At 37.2% G+C, this 24,747-nt stretch overlaps 1 protein-coding gene across 7 annotated transcripts in view; it reads right to left on the bottom strand.

Annotated features, from left to right (window-relative positions):
• Positions 1 to 24,747, bottom strand: part of DLG2 (discs large MAGUK scaffold protein 2) — a 1,037,179-nt gene that overhangs the window by 442,153 nt on the left and 570,279 nt on the right. For 4 of the 7 annotated variants that reach the window (XM_050914866.1, XM_050914872.1, XM_050914888.1 and 1 more), the window contains exon 1: positions 6,931 to 7,248. The exons of the other annotated variants lie outside the window; for them this stretch is intronic. In XM_050914866.1, coding sequence (XP_050770823.1) covers positions 6,931 to 7,248 — 318 coding nt within the window. Of the gene's footprint in view, positions 1 to 6,930; positions 7,249 to 24,747 lie in introns of those variants that run through there. 7 annotated transcript variants of the gene reach the window in all.

Genomic DNA, 24,747 nt, shown 5'->3' with positions numbered 1-24,747 from the left:
ATCTGATTAATTGGAGTAATTTATAAAAAAATACTTATACAAAAAGGTAAATGAATATATGTTATTTAATTTATAAACTCTATTGTAACAATCTATGGCTTATTTCAAAGCAAACACAGTTCTTAAAAGCAAAGTAATTTAATCCATAATTCTTTTTTGGCTTTTTTGGCTTTATTTTTATTATCCTTCATCCAAAAGCCACATGCAGACACGAGGAAAGAGAGAGCTAAATTGGCAAACTCTGTAAATCCTGTTGTTACTACAACTAGAAACTCCCTTTAGGTTTTTTTGTATGGAACACTGACATTTTCACAGTTGATTCAAATACCCCAGAACAGTAGAGAGCGCCATTTCCAAAACAGAAATCAATTTTCAGGTTGTGTCTTCAAGTCATGCCAAAATAGCTGAGACAAATTCTATCTCAATCTTAGCCATTGCTCAGCACCTAGCTATAAACTGTCATGCATCATCCTTCACTTATTTTGTTTTGATTAGACCAAAACCATCTTGTTGAGTTGCTGTAAAGGTTTTGCATCTTTGAATGCCTAATTTAAATGTAGTGGAACATTAGACAGAAAGCACAACCAGGGTTATAAAGTCTTGTTCCTATCATCTTAAGCAAGCCATAAGGCAACTTTTTTTTTTCCCCTTTAGTCCAGAGAGCATCCAGTCTATCAGTCCTGTTGACATGCCACAAAACAGTTCCAGCAACCTATAACCTCACGAGTCAATGTAAGAGACAGGAAGGCTCAAATCCTATTGTGTGTCCTGTGCCATCAGAGTAATACAGGACGGATCAAAGACTTTCCTGTGTTGTAAGTTCCTGTGATGGTAAGGAGCTTGTTAGGTGAAAATGCCTGGATATTCCTAGGGGTGGATTACATGGCGGACTATAGAAAAAGTTGGGGGGGGGGAGAGGTTTTGAATCCCTTTTTGGACTCTGCCAGTCTCGTCCTAGGGAAATGCCCTTCTGTTCTCAAATATGATGAACAGTTTATCCATGGGTGAATACACATGCCAAGTATTAGAGAAATTTATCAATAGCAGGAGGACTATGAGAGCACTTGTGCAGTTTTGGCCAATTACCAATGCTACAAACAATCTCCTTCCAAATTCTACAATTCCCTTCCCATGCCCCCTTTCATCCCCCCTGAAAATCCCAGAAGCCAAATTATATGTCGAGGAGAAAATGTTTTTGGCTTCTTGAGGCATCTAGGAGGAGAAACTTTGAAACATGGGATTAATTAAATGCAAATCTAAATACGGTGTAACAAATCATGCAAATTAAGCATTAACATATTTATGACTGAACAATCAGCAGGAGCCAAAATGTGTGTAGATAAACTATAAATCACTACAATCACTGGTTAGTACAGTACATAGCATATATTTATCCTTTTCAGTATTTAAATGAAAATATATAGAACATCTTGCACACAAATACTTTAATGATCTGTGTAACCATACCTGTTTCTTAACTGTCTTTGTTGCTACTTAAAATTACGTATTATCAAAAATGTTAACACTGATGAAAGACCTGATACATTAATAGAAGGAGACAGAATATTGTACAACAAAAGAAAAGAATATCCACTTTTCTTTTGCTCCCAATGGCCTTTGTAAAGTGATGCTACATTATCAATCCAGGCAGAGGTGGCTGAATGACCCCTTGAGACACAGTGGAAAATCTGGAATGAATGACACATCCCAAGGTTCCCGAGTCTGCAGAGCACAAAGCCTCATGACTAGTGCTTGGGTTTTCTTTTTCTTTTTCCCTTTTTTTTTTTTTTTAAACCTGTATGTTACAGAGAAAGTCCAAATGTGTCTCAGCATGTTTAGTTTCTGGTCTTTTCATGACATACCATGTCCTTCTTTCAAATTGGAATCACATGAACAGCCATTACACTAAGGAAACTGTATTTCCAAACAAATATTACACAACATTTCATGTTACTTCTGACCAGGAACGTTCCCTACATCGCTAATGAGATTGCTGACCTCAACGCAGGGGACTCAAAGGCTAATCTTTGGCCTCCTTTTTATGCCAAACATAACCTAAATGCTATGAATTCAGTATTAACAATGCTTTCCTGGTTTTGGTAGAAGAAATAGGTTAAACATGAATGTAAAAGCATAAGGTTTTCTAAAGCAGCTGTCCTGGGAGAGCGTCAGATATGAATATATATCACCCAGAATACTGTAGACTTCTCAAAGTCGTCTGTCAGTCAGTGGGACTAGATACAGGAATCGTTAGAACAATATTACTCATCTTGCAAAAAACCACGCTAACAGCTTTTGTATTTCCGCTTTGAAACATTGTCAGCAATCTGTGCAGCTGTCACTTAAAAGATGTACAAATGAGTTTACTTCTAGAAATGCAGCACAATGATCCATCCAAGGCAAGATCCTGACTTAAGATACGTCTTCCTAAAACTTAGGAGCTGTTGCCTAAATCCCCTGATAAGAGCATACCAGCTGGGAATGGGGTATGAACTTCTTTCTCCATTAAAAATTGCCCAGCTACTCCTCTCTGTTTTATCCTTCTTAACAGTGTCAGAGTTACATCAAATCTTTAACTCTTGACTTATGACATCTAGCTCTCAATAGCCTTGAAGATTAAAAAAAGAAGTTTAAAAGCCAAATGAACAGCATTATTTGGCTCTCCTTTAACTGCCATTGTACTGGCATTTGAACATACTAAATTAGAGTGAAAAGATCTCCCTTAGCTAACTAAAATAGCTCTATGTACCTCCATTGCTGGGAGTGACTTGATAGAAGAATGACCAATTGCATGTGGGAATCTGTGAACCTGAAAGGAGTAATCTAAACTTTCAAAACCACAACCGATGACAAATCATTTCTTTATACTGTTAGGAGAGCCAGGATCTCTTGGAATAGACCTTCTGCTTTAGTACTGTAGCAGAATGCCTTGAAGCTAGCTCTCACCTCATCTCACCATGCAAAGAGCTCTCAAACGGTACACTGAAATTTCAGCACTAGCGCCAAAGGCCTTCAAAGACAAAAGACCATTCTCAGCTGATGATACTTCAGAATTTGGCTACTCACTGCCTTTTCTAAGTCATGCCACATCTATAAACTAGACTTTAACTCACAAGCCTCTCTACCAGGTAACAAAACAGCTCAGTGATGCTATTTCTTTTAAAAGACACTGACTGCATTGCTGGAAAAAAACAACCAACCAAAAATGTCATCAAAGCTGACATTGACAGTAAACTATTTAAAAATATATGAAAATTTACACTTCTATGTAAGTTTTCAAAACAAAACACATGTATGCATTTTTGCAGAGGACACATCCAGGATAGTGTCTGATATGAGATGTTTTCCCTTGAGAACATTTCAAAATAGAGGGGCCAAAAATTTAATAGCAACTAGAGTTAGCTGAATTAAAGTGGAGTCCAATATTGTCTTCTGAACTGGGAAACAGCCAAAGATGGGAATCCACTTCTACGTCTTCCTTCCCCTTTAACAGAACAACATTGAGCTCTAGAAATCTGAAAACATGCAGTCACACACATATTGGAAAGGTGTTTAGAGGAGGCCCTCTTTCATACAGACAGCATGAAGTAAAATTTATACCTTGGACTTCTTAAAACAAGTACAGCAGCTCAATCTCTGCAATTTCCTCTTTAACCTATAATCAGGGTAATACAGACTCCTATCCCTCCTTCCCTTCTGCACAAAGAATAGCTGTTCGTTGTACACCTTCAGCCACACATGTTATTGTACATTTCTAATCTGATTAATTGGTAGATTATATGTGCCAGCAGTCTATATGTGCCAACAGGGAAAGTACATCCGACGTTACAAACTACATCCAATGTTAGAATGACCCATGGAAAATGTCAGGTCACCTCCTTGCCTCTGTACATCCCCCCACCCCAAAATATTGCTCAGATCTCTCACAGTTAGCTTAACACTGACCTTAGATATAAAATCACTGAATGAATCACACAAATTATATGACTCCATGATACTAACAGCGATAGAGATAGCCGGTGCACTGCAGAGAAGCAAGAAATATTTCCAGGCAACAGGGACATATAAAACTTGCCTATTAACTTACTTTTCTTCTTTTTTTTTCCTTCTTTTTTTCTTCTTCTTTTAAATAAAGGAAACAGAACTGTGAATGAGTTTGTCAAAAAGGACTGGAAGTAAAAAACAAATTAGGTCTTGGAATCAAATCTCCATCTAAACTTGATTTCAACTCACTTTCAAAATTAAGAGGGCTTTTTTTTGTAATTCCAAATGAATTTCTGTTTGGAAATTCAGAGCATTTTTCTACCCACAACTCAACATGAAACTACGAACAAACACAAACATGCAAGCCAGCAAAGCAGAATTTCTAAGACAGTTAAAATATTAATGATACCAGAGTGCCATTCTTTGCTCTGACATACTAAAGAAGAAGGAAGTGGTAAAGAAAATGGAGCCATGTCCTCAGCAATAAAAATCAACATTTTTGTCAGGATCAGGATGACAAAGTGTACATTAGTAACAGCTGCCTAGTATACACTCTAAGAATTAAGGACCTGTGCATTAAATTTGGTACTATAGTACTAATCAAGAAGCAGTTTTTTCCAAGGTGTTATGTGTCTTTCCTATGCTTGAAGAAGGTATTCTCTCCCAAAAATGTCAAGCAGAGGAAAAATCTGCTCAGAACTTTACAGAAAAAAAACTCTCCACCTTTGAAGCTGTCACTAGCTTATTTATTATCACATTTACACATAAGATGGAAATTTCAAATAAATTTTCCTTTTTTTAGGCCAGTATATATGACAGTTTCACTACTGCTCCTTGTTTTGGCAAGAAAGACGACAGTTTTCCCAGTCAACAAAGCCCTCAAAAAACATCACTGACTTCAACTCGCATCCCCAAAGTAAGGGCAGTTATTAAGGGCAGCTCTATTATGTTTTCCCATATTGCATCTATGCAATACAATTGATAAAATGATTGTCTAAATGTATGTACATACCACAACATACATACACACACAGACACATATATACACACACTTTCCTTTCTTCATATAGCCTGCAAAATGCTTACTTTGCACAGAGAAAAAAAGATGGATTATTATTTGAAACAAACTATCTCACAACTCTATGACATAAAAACCACCAAGTATTTGCCAAAGTAAGTACATCAGTCCATCCCTAGGCACAGAACATCAGTTTGATTAATGGCAGATTGATTCATTATAGGCAGAACCCAAGAAAGGGACTTTCCTAAACAGAATAAGGTAGTTGGCATTAAGAACGTACAGTAAAGAAAGTTTACAGTGCAGAGTTCAAAATTAAATATAAGAAAGTACATATACCTGAATAATTTCATATTATCTGAACAAAAGTGGATGTGATTACAATTGAAAATTGTAATGTGATTACATTGAAAACACTGAAGTAACTTTACAATGCAGCTATAACTTAGATACTGAAGTAGTCTTAGAAGTGGCCTTTAATTTTTTTATTTTTTATTTTTTTTAAATTGCTCTTTCATTTTCTCTTTATAAATTCTACACCTTTGAAAACCAAGGAACACTTTCCTTTACAGTATTTTTTTTCCTTCAAGCTTTTTCCAAAACAAAAATCTTCAGAGCCTAAGAAAATGTTTACAGTTTTTTATAATTATAATTACAACAAAGTGTAGTTCTATGTTTTATATATTAACATTGACTTTATTCCAGCATAAATAGTCGTATGTGCTTTGTATATGACAGAAAACATGTAACGTATACTGTAGTCACATGCAACATTTTGGCCACTCCAAAATACATCAGAAAGCTTAGTTTTTCCACTTGATAATAGATTTGAGGAAAAAAATGAAGCTTTTTATATATAGCAATCACTTTCAGTCAACAGAGCATCACTTTTTTAGACCATAAGGCAAGATAAAGTACAGCTATACTATCTGACAATCCTTTGCCTTATTGCTTTTCTGTTCAGTGAAAATATATTAAAACCATTTCCATCAAAGAATTGATTTAATCTCTAGAGAGGGTGCACACGTTCAATGTGGGCTAAGGCTAGTTAAACTCTAGTGTATACTATTTCAGTAAGTAAACATATATCACAAAAACCTATTTCAACATTAAATTCTGCTTTTTTAGTGTGAAATTATGACAAAAGGCTTTGATGTTGACATAATACAGAACTTTTGAATGAGCTTAAAGTTTTTTAAGGGAGAAATGAAAACATGCAACAGTGGAGGAAGTGTTAAAGCTTTTTAATATTAACCATCATATGAGTGTCACTGTGATTCTTATCTCACAGTGCTGGGTTATCTGGTTTGTAATCATTCTCAGTCTAATTGCTTACAGGTATCTCTACACATCCTAGACCCTGGCTGGTTTATATTATACACTGCCTTGCCACTAAATAAAAATCTATAGATTTGTGAAAGCTAAAGAGCTACTTCATATTTATTAAAGATTTCAATTACATTTGAAGTTCAAAAGAGGAAAAACAGGTCACACTTTCTCTTATTAATAAATATAACCCCCCCCCCCATGTTCTCTATTTAAATTGGCCTTATTAACTTCATGCAATATTTGAAAGCAAACTGTTTACATAGAAGCAGGCAAAATCCATTACACGGGGGAGGATAAACACATCATTTCTTTACACAACACGATGGAATACAAAGTCTATAGAACCTGGAGGTAGAAACCAAAACATTTTAACAAGAAAACCCTTCCAAGAGGACCCCACAATTTCCACAGGCCACAGAGAATCAATATTCAAACAACAGACATTACCAACCGACAGTTCGCCCTCGTATATAACTTTCCAGAAGGAACCACTAAACACAAATCAAGACACAGCACAAAAAGTTGCCGACACCACCAAACCTCACTTTCTTTCCCTGGAGCATCCTCTAAGTCGCTTGGAGAGTGAAGAATTGGCTCACCTGCACCGGGGGGGACCAGCCGTGGGCACAGGCGCACTCTGACCACCACTCCCCCGGGTTGCCCTGTGGCTTGGCTGGGGTTTTATGGGGGCTCCTCCGCACAGTGTCCCACAAAGGGACAAACTTGCTCCTGCTCTGGCTGGCACCCCCAGGTCCCCAAGAGGGAAGCGCCTGAGAGCTATACTGGAGCCCCGGAGGATGCTGGTGCCAACGACAGGCGCAGCGGGCATCCCTCGCTACGGGAGGCACGCTCCTGCTGGCGTCCGACCCCTCGGACCCCCTGCCGCAGCTGTGCTGCTTGGGAAGGTGTGCGTGCATGGTGCACCCGGGGCTTCCTTTGGCCAGTTTGCATGAAAGTGCTTCTCCTCCCAGACGTGAGGTCCTTTTGCCGGGGCCTCTCCAGCCCCCTTGGCAGCAGCTAGCGGCAGGGCATGGCGGGAGCGGGGCGCAGCATGAGCTGCTGGCCAGCAGCTCTGTGTCAATACCGGACTCCACTCGCGCAGCGACTTGACAGCATCCCCGCTGCAGGCAGAAGCAATCAATGCTCTGCGTGGCTGGGACGCGTGCCTGCATCCCTTTCTGGATGACAAACCACGGGAGAAAAAAAAACAAAACCAAACGAAAAACACTCCTGCGATTTTCAGGAAGATTTATAGTCTTTTTCTAGCTGACCCTGACACAACTTGCAGGCACCCTGCTGAAGCAGGTTTGTATGTACAAGCTTTACAGGCAAAGTGCTTTCTTGTGGAAAGAGCATCTAGACAAACTACTGAAAAAGATACCCCTTTGCCAATGATCAAAACAGACACGGGAGTGTTTTTTTCCCTGCATGCCTGAAAAGACCTTGTCAACAAAATTGCATCAGAAAATGCAAATGACAAGTTCAGGAAGAATGTTATCTGCCCTAAATGCTAAACCGTAGCATAAACTTTGCTATGTACTAATGTACATAAACATAACAGAAAGAGAGCAAGAGGGTGAATTTAAAAAAAAAAGCCACCTAGACAAGATCTATTCAACAAATTAACAAATCTCCAGCAGCTTAAATATATAAATGTGAATATATTTATTTGTGCATAAGGTCTTCAAGATTATGATTGATTTATCATTTTCTCCCTTTCACCCTTTACAAATTCTTTGATGCCTGCCAATAACCTTCTGTACAGAGTTTGTGTAAATCCCCTCTTGGGTTTTTCTTACTAATACAAGCTCTTTTCCTTAAATTTTCCTGCAAGCTTTATTTGCAAGTATTTTCTTTTCTTTCTTCTCACAGAAGTGACAGGGGTGTAAAGTGTATAAAATCTGGGCTGATTGGTTCAAGCATCTGGAGAGGTTCAGGGATATACTCCCATCTCAGGTGACTAAGTCTTTAGCCCCTTAAGGCTCAGTGGATCTTGGACCCCTATATATCTACATTTTTTGGAGATGTTCTTTTAATCTGTGTCTCAGGTACTTTTAACTATAGAAAATAACCAATTGATTTTTAAAAACAAATACATGACTGTGTGACAGAATCCTTTTATGTCTATTGGTGTTCAACTAGGATTTAAGTACACAAAAATTAAACGGAATTCGTAAGTGATATGCATAGTTTTACCATTCCAAAGACTAAAGCAAATTTACTTTTAAAGATTTCAAAGACAAAGAGACAACTATGACTATCTGCAAATATACTTTCAAATGAGATAAATGAATTTTTACAAATGCTTTGGTGCAACAAGACTTGATTCAATTATTTAATTCCTCCTAAATTACTAACCTAAAATTTCTCAAAGCTTAGACATTGCTAAAACACATCATAACGATACAACCTGGCAGTAATTCTTAATGAAAAATTATGGCAATGCTCTAACAGTGGAGAACATATTTGACAACATTGTAATTCAAATTGTCGCATGTGAAACTAACATCAGTTTTAACTGTATTTTCTTTCAAGGTGCTTGTCCCAAATTATACTACAATCATGTTATAATGCAAGGTTTATTCAGAACTTTGCTGAAAAGCCCAAATCATACACCTGGCTGTGTCCTCTCACATAACAAGTGCTCAACTGCAAGAACTCTCATAGCTTTGCATACAGTTAAGGTCACTTCATGTTTGAAAAACAAATATTAAGGCACTTCTGAATTGCAGGTGTAGATACGGACGCTAGCACTTAAAAATCTGAGCTAAGGGAGTCTACTAGGTAATCATTCCTACATGTAAAGTAAATGTAAAGATACGTAAGACTGAATCCATGGTTTTGCAATTTTACTCAAGCATAAGGAGTGAAGGTGTGCGAGCTGTCCAGAAAGCTGCTTTCCTCTAGTGCTCAATGGTAAGTCAACCCTGAGCACCTAAAAACTCGTCTACCAGAAGATAATCCAAGTCATTACTGCATCATTTCCAGCAGGACTACCTCTATGTGATAAATATATGTATTACCATTAATCGATGCTATAAATCATACATAAAATAATAACATATTTATTTATATACCATATATATTTAAAGACAAAACACTAACAAAGCCAAATTCAGACTTCATTTTCATCATCATAGACCTGTATTAGCAGTGTCCATCAGCTTAAGACCATCAGCTTTTTTGTCACATAGCAAGCTACCCTGTTCACCCCAGAATATACTGATGCTATTGCAGCTTTCTCAAATGCCAGTCAGAATCTAAAAAAAACAGTTTAAATATGTCTTTCAAAGCTGTTTGGAGAAATCTGGATAATTGCAGAAGTCAAAAAAGGTTCACACAAAATTTAAAAAGGCCACTCAAAAAAAGATACCAAAAAAAAAAAAAATCAGGCAAGCAAGAGCTACAACATGGCTGGGGAGTGGAAAGAATCTACGCATTCTGTGACCAGACACACATCTATACTAATAATATTGAGTGAAGCCACCTGTACCACAGCACTAAAATGTCTATCACAAACCCCCATAGTCCTATATTTTAAAGCAGTAGGTGACCTTTTAGCAACCTTACTATGCCCCAACCAGAACAATGCAGAACTGGAAAGGCATCCTCTTGACTATAACGTTTATTCATACGCTGTTAAAACACTGTATTTGAAATGGCCTCTTATCAGAATGTGGAAAAAGTTTTTTTCAAAAGAATTTGACACCACTGAACTTACCCTGAACCTACCCGACGCTTCTAGGCTATTTCATATTTAGAAAATCCATACATAAAAAAAATCCTGTTAATTAATGATTTAATTATCCACATTTTTTTTTTAAAGTTTGTCACTTTCTATGTGAGACAAAAACACTTGAACATGGGATGTATACGTGCAACTAATTGCTAGACAACATGGTAAGATGGATTCAAAAGATAATGCAATTTCATCAGCTGTAATTGAACCATTGTATTAGACAGGATGGCACGCGCTTCCGGATGAACTTGGATTAACACATGGCTCAAGTCCACATGCCCAACTATCATCCTAATTTGATAATAACTGGTGCACAAAGCAAAACTGAATATTGTACAGTACAGTATGTGAACTGTGTTTAACCCAATACTGTTGTGGAAAAATCTCACTAATTTTCTTTTTAAAATATTAAGTAGGCATGACAAAATGGAGCAAATAGATTTAGCTGATATTCTACCAGCACAAATAACTGTAACTGGATTACAGTAATGTTGGACATACACTAAAAATAAACGCTGAGAAGAGTTCGCTTCGGGCAAAAATGTGCATATGGGAAACAAAAAGTGCATATGGGAAACAAAAATTATTAATAGAGTTCTGAAAGGGAAGCTAGAAGCATGGGCAAAGATGATTTAGATGTAGTAACAGATTTTTCCCTCCAACCAAGAATGCAATGTTATGCAACCATAAAAAATACAGAATGAAAGAAGAGTAATAAACATGGAGTGGACCAACTTATTTAGTGGTCCTAATATTTCTACAAATATTTTTCTAGAAAGAAAAATAATGAGAACAATTATTAATATGATAGCAAAGCTACTGAAATAAGTCAAATGCAATTTCTTTGTAACTATTTGTTTGTTTGGTGAAAAGCCATTATGCTAGTATAGAAATAATAGTCTTAGTGGTGACATAGGCTAGAAGGAATGGTTGTGATTAGTCCAAGGTTAGGCCAGGAGCCAAGTGATCTGACACAACTCATTGCTGTCACAGGGTACCTAGGAAATCTTGGGCAAATCGCTTGATTTCCATGACTATTCTATATGTAAAATGAAAAAAAAAACCACTTCATTTAATGAAGCCAGAACATAAGGGGTGGGGAAGGACATATCTGAAATAAAACAGCTCAGCTTCTATTTCAGGCCTGCCTACTCCTCCCTTCCTCTAGGTGTGCAAGACAAGAGAGGCATGCAGGACTACAACACCAAAAATAAAATAGGAAAAGAGGAAAAACATAATAAAAAGTGGTTATTTAAAAATTTCACCATTAAGGGAATTTCATTGGAAATCTGTCAATGGTCTTTAAGGGTAATATTTTGTTTACTTAAAAAAGTTGTACAATCCCAATATCCTTTAAACAAAAGGATGAGTCTTAAGCTTTGAAGTTTTATACAAAAATATCAGCACAGCACTGAGACACAGGTCCCTGCAGAACATATCTGCCTGTATGATCAAGGGCATGTTCTTTTGATTTTTAGGAGAGGGTAGAAAATCTTAAGGAGTTACAAATGCAAACATATACATTCTCAGTGTTAGCTGCATGTCCTAGGGTTAACATAAGGACAATAATTTAGAAATCAAGATACAATGAAAAAGAAAAATGACAAGGGTTTGGAAGGGAACTATATCAACAGAAGAAAACACTCAGCTGGGAATATTAAGTCAAAGTCAATCATGTCAAAGCCGGTGGAGAACAGAGCAGCAGGTTTACCAATTGCACATCCAAGTGAATCAAAGAATCATAAAATTGCAGTGGAAAGACTGAAATACAAGAGCTATTCCACGCCAATACAGAAACATCCCTTACAGGATCTGCTCTTTTCAGGTAGAGGTGTGTAATAGTTTGTGGAGTTCTCTCCTCTAGACAATTCTGTGCACTTTATTTTAGTGCTTTAGTTCACCTTAAACTAGATTCATATAAAGCCATTAGGCAAAATAACTTAGATGGAACTGCAAAAAGATCTGTTTAGAAAAGGTAGATTAAATGCAGAGGGTAGAAAGGACAGCAAGAGTTGCTACAACTGTCATTTTCACTATGTGGGAAATACTTACTGATGCCTCATTTCCACATGCTGTTAAGGACAAAGAGGGCCAGGTTCAAGACTTTCCCAAAACACTTAAATATAACCTTGAACTTCCACCCACTATCATGAGAAACAAAAGTCCTTTGCTTGAGTAACTTTGGCCAGGTAGTTTGTGACAAGCGCTGCTGAGTCCAAGGACTTTAACCCCCTTAATAACCCTTCAGTTTACAGAGTCTAATACTAGCACTTTGGCGAATTAAAGACAGCTTTTTTAATACCTGATTCTGCATTTCCCATTTTTTAGGAATTGCATTTCAGAACTTCAGTATCAGCCTAATACTCCAACGTTGTTTTGCTCATAATAAAAAAGGATATAAAGAAATGTTCATGGCTAACAGTTACTTAAAATTCGAATCCCCCAATTCAGTTGCATGAAGATATTCAGTACCTTAAACTATTCTTATTTGTCTCTCTGTTAAATTAGGAATAAACCAGCATGTTATTTACTATGGGTGATTTTTGATTTTGAAAGAGAAATTCAGCTACGTTGGGTCTCCATTCAGATAGTAACCTAAGCAGTAAAAGTATACCACAAATACCCAGGAGATATTAGTAGAATAAATTAATCAGGAGTTTTATTACAGAGTCACATTGCATAAAGATATATGCACTCCATGCATTGCATAAAGCAAGAGGACAATATAACCAAGCTAGAATTTTTGCAGGAGTATATTTTTATTCCAATGCTGGCAATCTACGTAGCAAATAAAGAATGCCAATTAGCCTACTCAGGCAGTCTTTTTTAGGTGTAGTGCCTGTTATAACATCCTCTTTCCAACCAATTGCTTTCCATTAAAGTTATTTTGAAAGAACTTCACTCAAATTTATTAGCAGACCATGAGAAATTGTTTCTTCCCTATGAAGCTATTTTTGTTATGTTCGTAATACACAACACCTTTAAAGAGCTTGGCACAGTTCTGGCACTGTCTTATTATGAGCCAGTTGTAAGCTTTCACTGCAGATGAATGGAAAGCAGAGAGATGTGATCACGTAGCACAGCCAAAAAAGACAAGGTTTATAGCATACATTACCAAGAATTCAAGTTACTAAGCTCCTTCTTCAGCCTTTGGAAAATAAAGACTTGTTTTAAGTGACTAACATAAACTTCACAACAGAAGCAAACCCATTTGACTGGAACATAACTGATTCAATATTAAAAGAATAATGAAAATCTGTCTTGTTTGTCTACAAGCCATACCTGGCCACCCCTGAGATTTCATTTCAGTTGAAAATAACGTCTAAAAAGATTTCCCAAACAGAAATATCCTAGTGTGTTTTTGTAAAGGAATTACATGCAGGTCCATGTGCTGTGTATTTATATGACAAGGACGGTACATTAGTCAAGAAAGGGAGATATAGAAGCAAGATGAACCTTGATGGCTTTATACTGGAAAGAACTTTACCCATAAACACAGTCGCTCTAGACATAAGAGGTTTGTATCTATTTTGGGTTATTTTTCTTACTATCTGTCTTCATTACTTCGAAGAGTAAAAACAATCTGTTGGCATGATTTGGAGCACCTTTAACATTACGTCGTATCTGCACCAAGCGACCTCAAGGGCCTGGGCCAATTGCTCTTTGCTTTGATACAGCTAGAAGTTACTGAACTTAATGCAGGACTGACAGGGTAAAATTCTAGAGTCTGTGTTATAAAGTAGGTCAAACCAGATAATCACAATTGTCTTGCTAGCACTGTACATATGAATGAAACCAAACTAATGGCTAAGATAAAAAGTAGTTTCTCTGCGTTAGCGGATGTGAAGGCAGCCTGCTATTCATAGCTACTTGGTTTTAGGAAGAGAAGACAAAATTAAATATGCTTCCCATAATCACTCTTTGGAGGAAGATCTCCAGGATACAGCGGGTGAGGGACCAGCCATGTGCCTGAGCCATCTACAGCTATGTTGGTTAAAGCAAGAGGAAACATGGTGATACAGGAGAGCATTTTTCTTCCTTTAAATTGTGAGGATGATTTTTATTTTTATAAAAATATCCAGGAAAGTAAACCCTCAGTAACAAAACACATGACTTCTCTTGGAACCACTTTCTATCTTAGGAAAACAATCTGGTCTATATAACAGGATCACATGGAAAGCACATTAGCTTGTGAAGGAAATAGAGATGTTGTATATTGTCAAGTAGCAAACTACGTTTAGATAATTCAAACAAGTCTGGCCTGTTTCTCCTTTTGGTAGAAATCTCTGACATTTTACTTTTCTAATGTGTGATGGTAAACAGGATTGGAAGAATAAAGGTCAGAAGAAATGAGCAGCCTGAAACTGAAGCCACAACAACCTTTTGATTTCATAGAACTACAGTCTACATTCCGTAAAGAGACATCAGAGCAAATCAAAGAACAGTTGAGGAGTCATACACTGAAAAGTAGGTAATGATGTGTATTGCAAGGTTTTTGTTTTGCTTTGCATCATTTATTGAAACAAATTCCAACAATTAGCTAGCAAAGCTGCTCTTCAGTCAAATAGCTTTCACTCTGAGAAACATTTGCCTGAGTTACTTTCATCTTCCATCTCCTTGTTTTCATCAATTTATTTCTGTTCTCCAATTTTACTTTAAATCATTCTTTATCCCTCTCAGTAATCATTACTTTCAAATGAAAAGATTGCTGTAGCTCCCATGGTTTGTTAGTCTGTTTATCCAGTTTGTTAACTAGTCCCTCATAAGTTAGCTCCATCCTATAAGCATTTTACTGTTTTCTTTAAACTTTATCCAGTCTAAAGAGGATTACACCTTTGCAGCTTCATGTAATAGCTAGCTGTTAGTGACGGGTTAGTGACCAGAACCCTATGAAAAAAACCAACAAATCAAAAATGAACAGCCGCTGGAATATTGATAAAACAAGTTTATAAAAACAGTCCACATACTTGGGGAGTCCTTGCAAGACAGTTCTTGGCAAACTGTATTCATTACTTCAATATTCTGGAGTATGTGTACAAATACAGCATAACATCTAGATACTGAAAGAATAATGCATAGAAAACCCAGTCTCAAACCAATACATGCAATACTAGTACTATAAGGTGCATTATTTAAAAACAAACGGAGTTGATTTATTAAGCCAACATGTAAACCAAGACTCTTTGTTCTCCAAAACCAGAATTTTTCCGTTCTGAAGGAACTTACATAAAAGTGTTCGCAGAAAACAAAAAAACCTCCAAAATCCAAAACACTTGCTGAACAATTTTTGTTTCCTTCAGAAATCTGGTCCTTAATGTTTCAAAATTGAGTATTTTTAATTCCTCTTTGAGGACCCCAAAATACCTTTTTGGCTTTAGCTTCCATTTATTAAATGGCACTTTAACATTTTCAAACAAATTTTGAAGTGATGAAAAACTCAAGCTACTGTCAATGTCACTCAAATATCTAGAGCACAGATGAGAAAGGATACTTTCTGAACAAGGTTCCACTCATTTATGTTACAAGACTACATTAAGAATCATTTCATAATGCTGCATTTGCCTCTCCATTGACTACAAGGAAGTTTACATGACAAACTCACAGGATGATGTTTATGTTACTGGCCCCCATGTTTAGATCCTTAATGTCTATAAACCATTTTTGTCTATCAATGGAATGTCATCTTCAGGTAAATGAAATATCAAGTAGTACAATAATTGACTGCGCTATATAAACCCCAATAATTTATTGAAGAACCTAAGTAACCTAAAAGTCCAAAGCTCATTTTCCAAAGGGCCTAAAGATTTGAAAAAAAAAGTCTAATTCGTCAGAAACTACTTTTATCTAGAGGACAATCTAAGATAAAAGAGTTCCTCATATGCTCAATGGTGACTATTTGGACTCTTTCAAGAGTAATGTATCCTTCAAAAAGCTATGTTTCTGGATAGATAGGCTGATAGATAGATAGGTAGATAAAGCATTTACCCTGTACTTCAAATGTGCCAGTAAAACAATCTACGTATTACTGATCTTAATATATGCAAATACTTAAATTTAAATTATATTTTTCAGTTTTTATGAAGACTAAGAGCCCATCACTTCACACCTATGGGCTGGTCAGCTGAGTCAGTAGCTTCTTCTGCAACTTCACAGTTAGCTGTAGTCTAGGTTAATTCATCTAATTTTGCACTCTCATCCAATTCTGTTGCCTTTCCAGGTTTCTTACATGTTAAGCAATCATAAATCCAGAACTTTTCTGAACTTTGTCAAAAGTTTTTAAAAATACAATTACATTGTATGGATATATGTTCTTTCTGCACACACTCAGTTACTCTTCCAAGGAATTAGAACAGTCTTTTGACAAAGTCTTCCCTTTAGAATAACTATGTTTACTCTTCCTCTGTAAGAATGCATTATATTTTCAACCATTTTAGGCAGTGTAAAGGCAGACTTCCTGGTCTATAATTCTTTGAATCATCTTTAAAATCTATTTTAAGAAAGTTGCATTTTTCATCTTCCATTCTTCTGTTTCCAAAAGCATCCTAAGCAATAGGATACCCATTGTTTTAACATTTTGATAATTTTAATTTTCAGCTCCTTCCTTGGCTAAAACCACATGGTCCCAGCAGTATGTAACTATTAATTTAAGCAAATTCCTCTATTATGACACTTTAATTTTAGACAATTTCCCTGACTTCTTCCCTGTAGAGAAAAAACAAAACTTCCAACATTTCTGTACAGTGGAAAGTGAAGCAAACAACTAATTAGATTTTTTAAGATAATTTTATCTTTTTCAGTGGCTCTTTTTTTTTATTTTGCTCATCTATTAACTCCTTCCAGTGACTCTTTGAGAAGCTATCTGCTTCTGATGTGCTTAAAAAAATACTGATTTTTTTCCTCCATTAAAACCTTTAGCAGGCATTACCAGTTACATATTTAAATTGTCAGTTTATAGACATCTACATATTTCTTGCTTAAAAACAATACTAACTTACTGTAATAAAATATTTTGCTTTTTTAGCAATTTTTTAAAAAATTCCTACGAAACTAGCTTCTTGATTTGTATGAATTTTATTTTTTGAACTTTAATATTTCTGTGATTTTTTCCCCCACTCTTACAAGGATATGAAATTTAATGCATTATGATCTCTACATCACATCTAGGTTCTATGCATTGGTTAGGACTAATTCAAGAGAGACTTTGTGCAATTTTCTGATTTTACATCACTTGTTGCACATAAAAACACAACCTCTTTATCATTCAATTAACAGTATGGCTTTAATACCATACTATGCTATAGAATTTCTTACCCCATTTTGATACAGGTTAACTACTTTGTATTCAGTTTGCTTTCACTAACATTATATTATATCATTCCTATGCAGATTACAGCAATATCCCATGGATTTTCTTCTTTCTACTAAGTTTCTTAGAAGTATGATGCACTAATATCTTCATAGATATGAAGGATTCCAGTTTATCCATATAAATCATTTATATGTACATACTACTTGAATTCCATAAACAAAATAAATTACTTGTCTCAAAGAAAGACCAAAGAAAGATATGGAAATAAATATGGTAAGCAGTAAGAAAAGAAATGTTCCTCTAAAATGCGTTGTTAACTCATGGAACTCATTGTCTGTAGATAAAACAAAAACTAAATTTGCAGTCTTGGTAGAAGCTATGGTTATAGTTCTTTTATAATGTAAATATAATTATAGTTCAGGACATGAAAATAAATAAATAAATAAATAAATAAATATTAACTGGATAGTCCCAAGAAAAATAAACAGTGCTATTGGCAGATAACTCTGGAAGAGTGGACTACACTTTTCCTGAATTTCTGTCTCTCTACCACCAAGCACAGGCCATTAGTCTTTATTAAACAGCAAATCTGAAATTATACAAAGAAAACTTCACACAAATGTGAAAGTATATTTTTAACTAGTTCAGAGCAAAACATGATGACACGTTCATCTACCATTTCAATCAAACATAATTTTGTTCCCTCATGACTAATGACTGATTAGTGAATTGCTTTTATGCCAAAACAACTGTTTCTAAATACGTTCTTAAATAGATATGATTGCAAAAATTTACAACAGGAAAAAGAGAGCATATATCAACAACAGTGTTCCAGATTTCTTTCAGCCCATGTATATATTGACTTGTGAAGGCAATACAAAAGTTTTAGAGGAAGAGTTCAATGAAAATTTGTCATTGGGGAGAAAAAAGAGATAAATACTTGAAATCTCTAATATTTAGTGCTTCTCAGACAATATTTTGGAATAGTGAATCTCAGCAGATAGTGTTATTTGCAAAGATACTTCCTCAGCTCTGTTTTCTTCGTTATTTAAATTCTCTAGAAAGAGAGCTACTGGAGTTCAGCTGAAGTTAAAACTGGAGATGGACATGAAGGGTAACAAGAAAGGTTTCTATAGGTACACCAGCAACACACGGAAGATGAAGGAAAATGTGGGGACATACTGACAAAGACATGGAAAAGCCTTTGTTGTGAAGTGACTTTGCTTTCTCAATGTTTATAGGCAAGGTCTGCTCTCCAGCCTCCCTAGTCCCTACAATAAGTAGTAGAGTCCAGGGGTGGAAGTGCTACCTACAATACAGAAATATGAAGCTAGAGACCACTTAAGTAAATTGGATGCACACGAGTCCATGGAACTGGATGGGATGAATCCAAAAGTGCTTAGGAAGCTTGCAAACATTGTAGTGAGACCTCTCTCATCTTTGAAAGGCTGTGGTGTCAGGAGAAGTCCTGATAACTGAAAAGACAAACATTACATCCATCTTCAAGAAGGGCAAGAGGAGGATCTGGGGAACTGTAGGATGGTCTTCCTAATGTCAGTCCATGGGAAGGTTATAGAGCAAACAAACAAAAAGTTCTCAGTTCACAAATTGGAGGGAGTTGTTGATCCATGGATAGGCATGGCTATCATTCATCGGAATCTTGACAGGATGGAGAAATACCCTGGCAGAAACTTCATGAAGTTCAAGGAAGGCAATGCGAAGTCTGGCACCTTGAGAGGAATAATCCCATGCAACAGAACTGGTTGGGAACTGACTGGCTGGAAGCAGGCTGGCAGAGAAGGAGCTGGGGGTTCTGATGGACAGGTTGAACAGGAGTCAGCAGTGTGCCCTTACAGCAATGAAAGTAAACCATATACTAGTCTGCATTAGTAGGAGTGTAGAAAGGACGTCAAGGAAAGTGATTCTTCACTTCCACTGAGTATTATGAGAGTGTATCTGAAGTACTGTGTCTGTTTTGGGCTACCCAGTAAAAGAGAGAGATGAACAAACTGAAGTGAGTCCAGTGGACAGTCATCAAGATGGTCAGTGGGCTGGAGCACATGGTGTATATGGACAGGATGAGAAAGCTATTTTCAGGCCAGGAAAGGTGCTAAGGGGCAAATCTAGCTGACCCTCTTCTTAAATGGATGGTTACAGAGAAGGCAGAGCCAGACTCTCTTCAGAGCTGCGCAGCAAAAGGCAAGGGCCAATTAACACAATCTGCAGCAAAGGAAATGTGATTAAATGTCAGGAAAAAAAATTACTATGAATGTGATCAAGCACAGGAACAGGTTGCCCAGAACATAAAAAACCACTAATGCTCATACAAGTGTTGCAAATGCTTCCTTTATTCAACAAACGTCCCCTAGTGCAGAGCACATCTTTTGGTGTTTGACTTGTCAGTCAGTCTTTGGTGTCTCTGCTTGAGACACCCAGCTAGTATAAACCACATTAGAAAGTTATCTTAATGTAAACTAAGATAATTGTTTGATAGAAGTGACAATTGTTTCATATTTCCAAAGACAGTTGGCAAGAGTCAACTCAGCCTCGTTTACCTCATTCTTTCCTCCCAACTATTTTTTTAAAATACTGAGCGTAGATCTTGGCAGATGAAGACAAACTATTTCAGTCTGGAAAATTCATACGGTGGAACTGCCAACAAGCTGAAGGAATGTAAGAAAACTGAAGAAACTATTAAAAAAATCCAAAATAAATCAGCCTCATTTTAATTACCCAAGGACATTGAACATGGCAAAAGAGGACAATAGTTTGCATTAAATACTAATAGTCTGTTCTCTTTTAGAAAAGAAATAATACATTTTTCATCAACATCTTTTGACAGCTGTTAGTAGATTGTCAGGGGATTAGATTTTCAAAGTTTGTTGACAAAGTATTTGTTTCACAGACTGAAAGGTGTACAAAAGTTTAATTGCATATCTTTTGTCTTCTAAGTCCTTTATTCTTTGTGGAGTGGTTTGCAGGACGATGTAGCCATAAACAACCATCTGAAGACAGCAGTGTCAGGGCCCTGAGGGCACTATGAGGCCTGACTGTCCCTGCCCACCTCCCCCAGGGCCTCCCCCTACCCTGGCCACGGCCCAGGACCCCATTTCAGCCCAGCCTGGGGCCATCAGTCCCTGCCCCAGGAACTGCCCTGTAGGATGTGGTCTCCAGCTCTGCCACAGCTCTGCTCTGCCCAGCCATGGGCCCTGTCCCAGCCTGGCCTCAGTCCAGTCCCGTCCCCATGGAGATGCCCAGTGCCTGGGTTGAGGCTGCCCCTGGCTGCCCTGCTCCCTGATTCGGGTGGTGGGACCAGGCCTGGCTGTGATGCCCTGATCTGCTGGCCCTGGGGGAGCTCCCGCAGCTCCCGTCCTCCAGCGAGCCGCTGGTCCACACAATGCCCTGACAAGCAGTTGTATTAATATGGATTTTTTCTGTGTATCTGTGATCAGGACCACAAATTTAAGGAATCAGGGAATAAAATGCACAAATACAGTCCCTGGAGAATCTGCTCCCATGTGTTCTGTGGTATTTGAGGACATACATGCATACTTTTGTGTTACAAATTTTGTTTGTGTTACAAGTTGAAAGTAACCAGTGCAGATTTAGAAAATATTCAGAGATTTTTATCTCCTCACAGCCAAACAATTTACGAAACTTTTACAGGCATAAAATCATTTATGTATAGTTGGATTTTGGCAGTAAAATTAAAAAAACAATTATCTACATAAAGCCATGCAAATAACTTCTCTGTTGAATGTCTTCTATGACCTTCACTCATCTTCATTATTTTTCTTTTCTAAGACATTTGAGATTCACTTTTCTCTGGACAGAAGGCTTTTGTAAAGATCTGTAAGCAGTGTTTTGCCAAGATATCTGTATTTGCCATCCAAAAGCAATCTACTCGCCCAATTAAAACAGAGGTACATACAAAATCAATATTAGAAGTTAATATTTTGCTCTTAGTGAAATAAGCAGCCTTCTGCTTCAAGTAACACAAAACACACACCATGACTCAGATTGTATTTGATTTACCTGTTCAAAAAAGGAAGAAAAATAGAAGCTATATTTACAAAACTACTGGAAGTATGACCTCATTTTCCACAACAGCTCATGTATTGAGACACTCACCCAAGACAAGGTTGCCATGGAGTCTAACAGAGTCTTGAACTTACTCTAGACGTGACTCAACAGATTTATCTTGACCTAAAACCAAGTCTTCACACTCTTCACATTGAGTATCTCAGTTCAGGATCCTGCTCAAGTTGTCCAGCAAAAACAGATGATCCCAGCCAACAGCGTTGAGACCCTCTGTGCTGGGATGCCTGTTCCCAAAGGGTAGTGGATAGACCACAGCCAAAAAAATATGACCTCACCATTAGTAGGAAAAGCCTGACAGTGCAGGGTGTCTTGCCTGAGCTTATCTCAGCCTAAGCTGATTTTAGCTTGGTTAGCAGTGATAGCAATTGCCTAGCAATCAGGTACTTATTCCCTGAACTTGATCTAGCTTCATTTTGGCTAATAACAAGTTGTTATTCAGTATGGATTGAATTGTCTACGGCTCAAAAATGAAACATGGTATGGAAGAGAGCAGATAAATGATGATACGAGAGCTCTCAGACTATAAATGCTAATCCTTAAAAAAAAAAAAATTTAAAAAATCCTCAAACCAAGACTTGATGGTCCTGGTCACTTCTAAGCTAAACTTGAATACACTTCACATTGATTGCCCCCATTCTCAAACACACACCTAGAATTTGACTCCTACCCTAATCACTTTGCTAAAAGGTAGACTGAAAGTTGTTTCATGTTCTTCCTTTCTCTGAGCATCAAAACACAGCAAATAAATACTGCAGGATACATTTCAATTTTGACAGAAACAGAAGAACAAAACAAAACCCCAGAATCATCAGAATCATGACTCTTCCTTACTCTAGTACAAGAAATGGTTGGGCACATATCTTTGTTTTCCATGCGTGCATGTGGACAGGTGACTGGCAATCAATATGCAGGATATGCTACTCTCTCATTTTCTTGAACGTCTCCCTGTGTGATGAACTGAGCCACCTCCAGAATCTTTTCCAGATTAAAAAACATTCAGCAAAATCTACTGAAATTAGTAAACAGTTCAAGGGCAGTCAAAAATGTGTTTTCTGGTAGCCTCACTAGTTACCAAATAAATAAAACATTCTCAATTCCAGTTGAGCTGCCATGTTTTTCTGTTTTACTTGTGTCAGCAGCCCAAGGACAGTGCATACACTTTCATGGAGACCCAGTTCACAGAATCACTGAATAGTTGAGGTGGGAAGGAACGACGCTAAACAGAGGGGAAGGATCACCTCCCTCAACCTGCTGGCAACACGCTGCCTAATGCAGCCCAGGAAGCTGTTGGCCTCCTTTGCTGCAAGGGCTGGTTCATGGTCGACTTGGTGCTCACCAGGACCACCGGTTCCTCCTTTGCAAAGCTGCTTTCCAGCCAATTCATGAAAGGCATTCACTTCGCATGTAATTACTTGAATAACTTCATGGCAGACCTCTGCTGTCAGTGTGGGTCCAGAATGAAAACAAGAAATGGCGGTATAGGACTCTGCTGAGTGATTAGGGTATTCATCTGTTGAGGGAAGGAACTGGGTGCCAGTGTAGCTTAAAACAAAATATTATTTTATAAATCTCATTTGAAATGTGCAAATCTCTTTGCTTTGACTGTGAAACTGTGAAACAATGAACCTACAAGTCTGGAGCACTGGGGAATGGCATATATCAGGATACATGGAAGAATTTTGATAGTAGGACCTTAACAGTAGATTTTGATCATCAGAAAAAGAGGTTAGGAAAAGAACCTTACTGCACAAGTGGCCTAGAGGGCTCAGCATAAACCAGTGGGCTCAAACACAGCAAAAAGCTGAGTAAATAGCACATAGGTTTTGTCTGGGATTGTGATATTTTAACGGAACTAACTTGTAAGAAAAGTGCTCACCACAATGTAGCCAATGCTGCCAATGTGGCAATTATTTTAAATTACATTTTTTCTCATAAAAGTTGTCAATTCACCTGTAAAATGTAAACATATCATAGCATTCATAAGGCAACAACTCAGACCCAAGTTAGTTTCAATCCTGAAGAGTAATTAATTTCATCTCATTTTTAAATCTACAAATTTGGTGGAACATTAAAGCCCACTTAGCCCTTGGGCTTGTAACTCTAACCCTATCTCACAAATGGCTGAATGACACCGTGACCAGAACAAAGCTGGGCTGGGCACTGAACAATGCACTGAACTATACCTTAGCACATATGCACTGCACTGGGTACAACTAATGAGAATATAGAGGGAATTAAAGGTCTGTCTCCTTCCCCGTGTGCAAATAAACACCATATTTAAACAGTCAAAAGCAGTTCAGATTCTGGTCCTTAGTATTTCCATCTTCATTACAGTCACATTTCTGCTTCTAGAGCCAGATCTCATCAGATTCTAAATCATCCTGATTATGGTAATTTCCATATTTTACAAGATCTTTTGAAATTCTGTAGTTATTGATGTTAACTACAAAAAGAATAATCCTCAGTTTCTCCAGTAATGAACCACTGAGTTATCCCATGATATTATCTCCCCAGACCCTGAGGGTGACTTTGAAAAGAATGTTAGTTATCGCTAATGGAGATATGTAAACAGATGTTATGTTTGCTGTCTGATTAAGCTTTTCAGAATGATCATTAAAGTCACTTACCCATATGGAACATCATATGTACCTACTGTTTAACTGGGCAAAGCACATTCCTTGGTCTGAAGAAAATATACGATCTGTGATAGCTAAGGGAAGACTAGGAATCTGAACTTTACTTTCTCCATCCTCCTCTGGAAATAAATTAGGGTTATCTAAATGAAACTGTTTGCAAGACCTCTATCTCATCTACACCAGAACAGAGAGTGTGTGCAGGTAATCAAGAAGATCTTATGGTTAAAATAACTAAATCATTCCCTTGACTGCTGGCTTTGACCCCCTCTTCTGCGAAAATGTTTCTATGTTCTGCTGGGGAAGCCATTTAAAACAACGTTATCACATGTGGTCATTGCATATGCCTGATTTTCTCACTATTCAATTTGAAATCATTGGGTCTAATTTGCAGCAAGATCAAAAAAACAGAAAATGCAGCTGATGTCAACATGAATTTTCTTATATACTTCATGTGCTTTATAAGGCTGAGCAAATCCTGAACTATCAAACGTGGATAAATCAAGCATCCAAGATTAGTGTGAAGGTGGGTTTAGGTTTTAGGTTTGTTTTTTATTTGTTTATTTTTTGTTATTTCTTTGTGCTCTAGATTGCCCTAGAGTTTGTTATTCGAGTGATCTTGTTTTCCCTCTCC

The sequence above is a fragment of the Gymnogyps californianus genome, chromosome 1 (genome assembly GCF_018139145.2).
Source record: "Gymnogyps californianus isolate 813 chromosome 1, ASM1813914v2, whole genome shotgun sequence".
NCBI classification, from domain to species: domain Eukaryota; kingdom Metazoa; phylum Chordata; class Aves; order Accipitriformes; family Cathartidae; genus Gymnogyps; species Gymnogyps californianus.
This window is presented reverse-complemented; position numbering and strand designations above follow the sequence as displayed.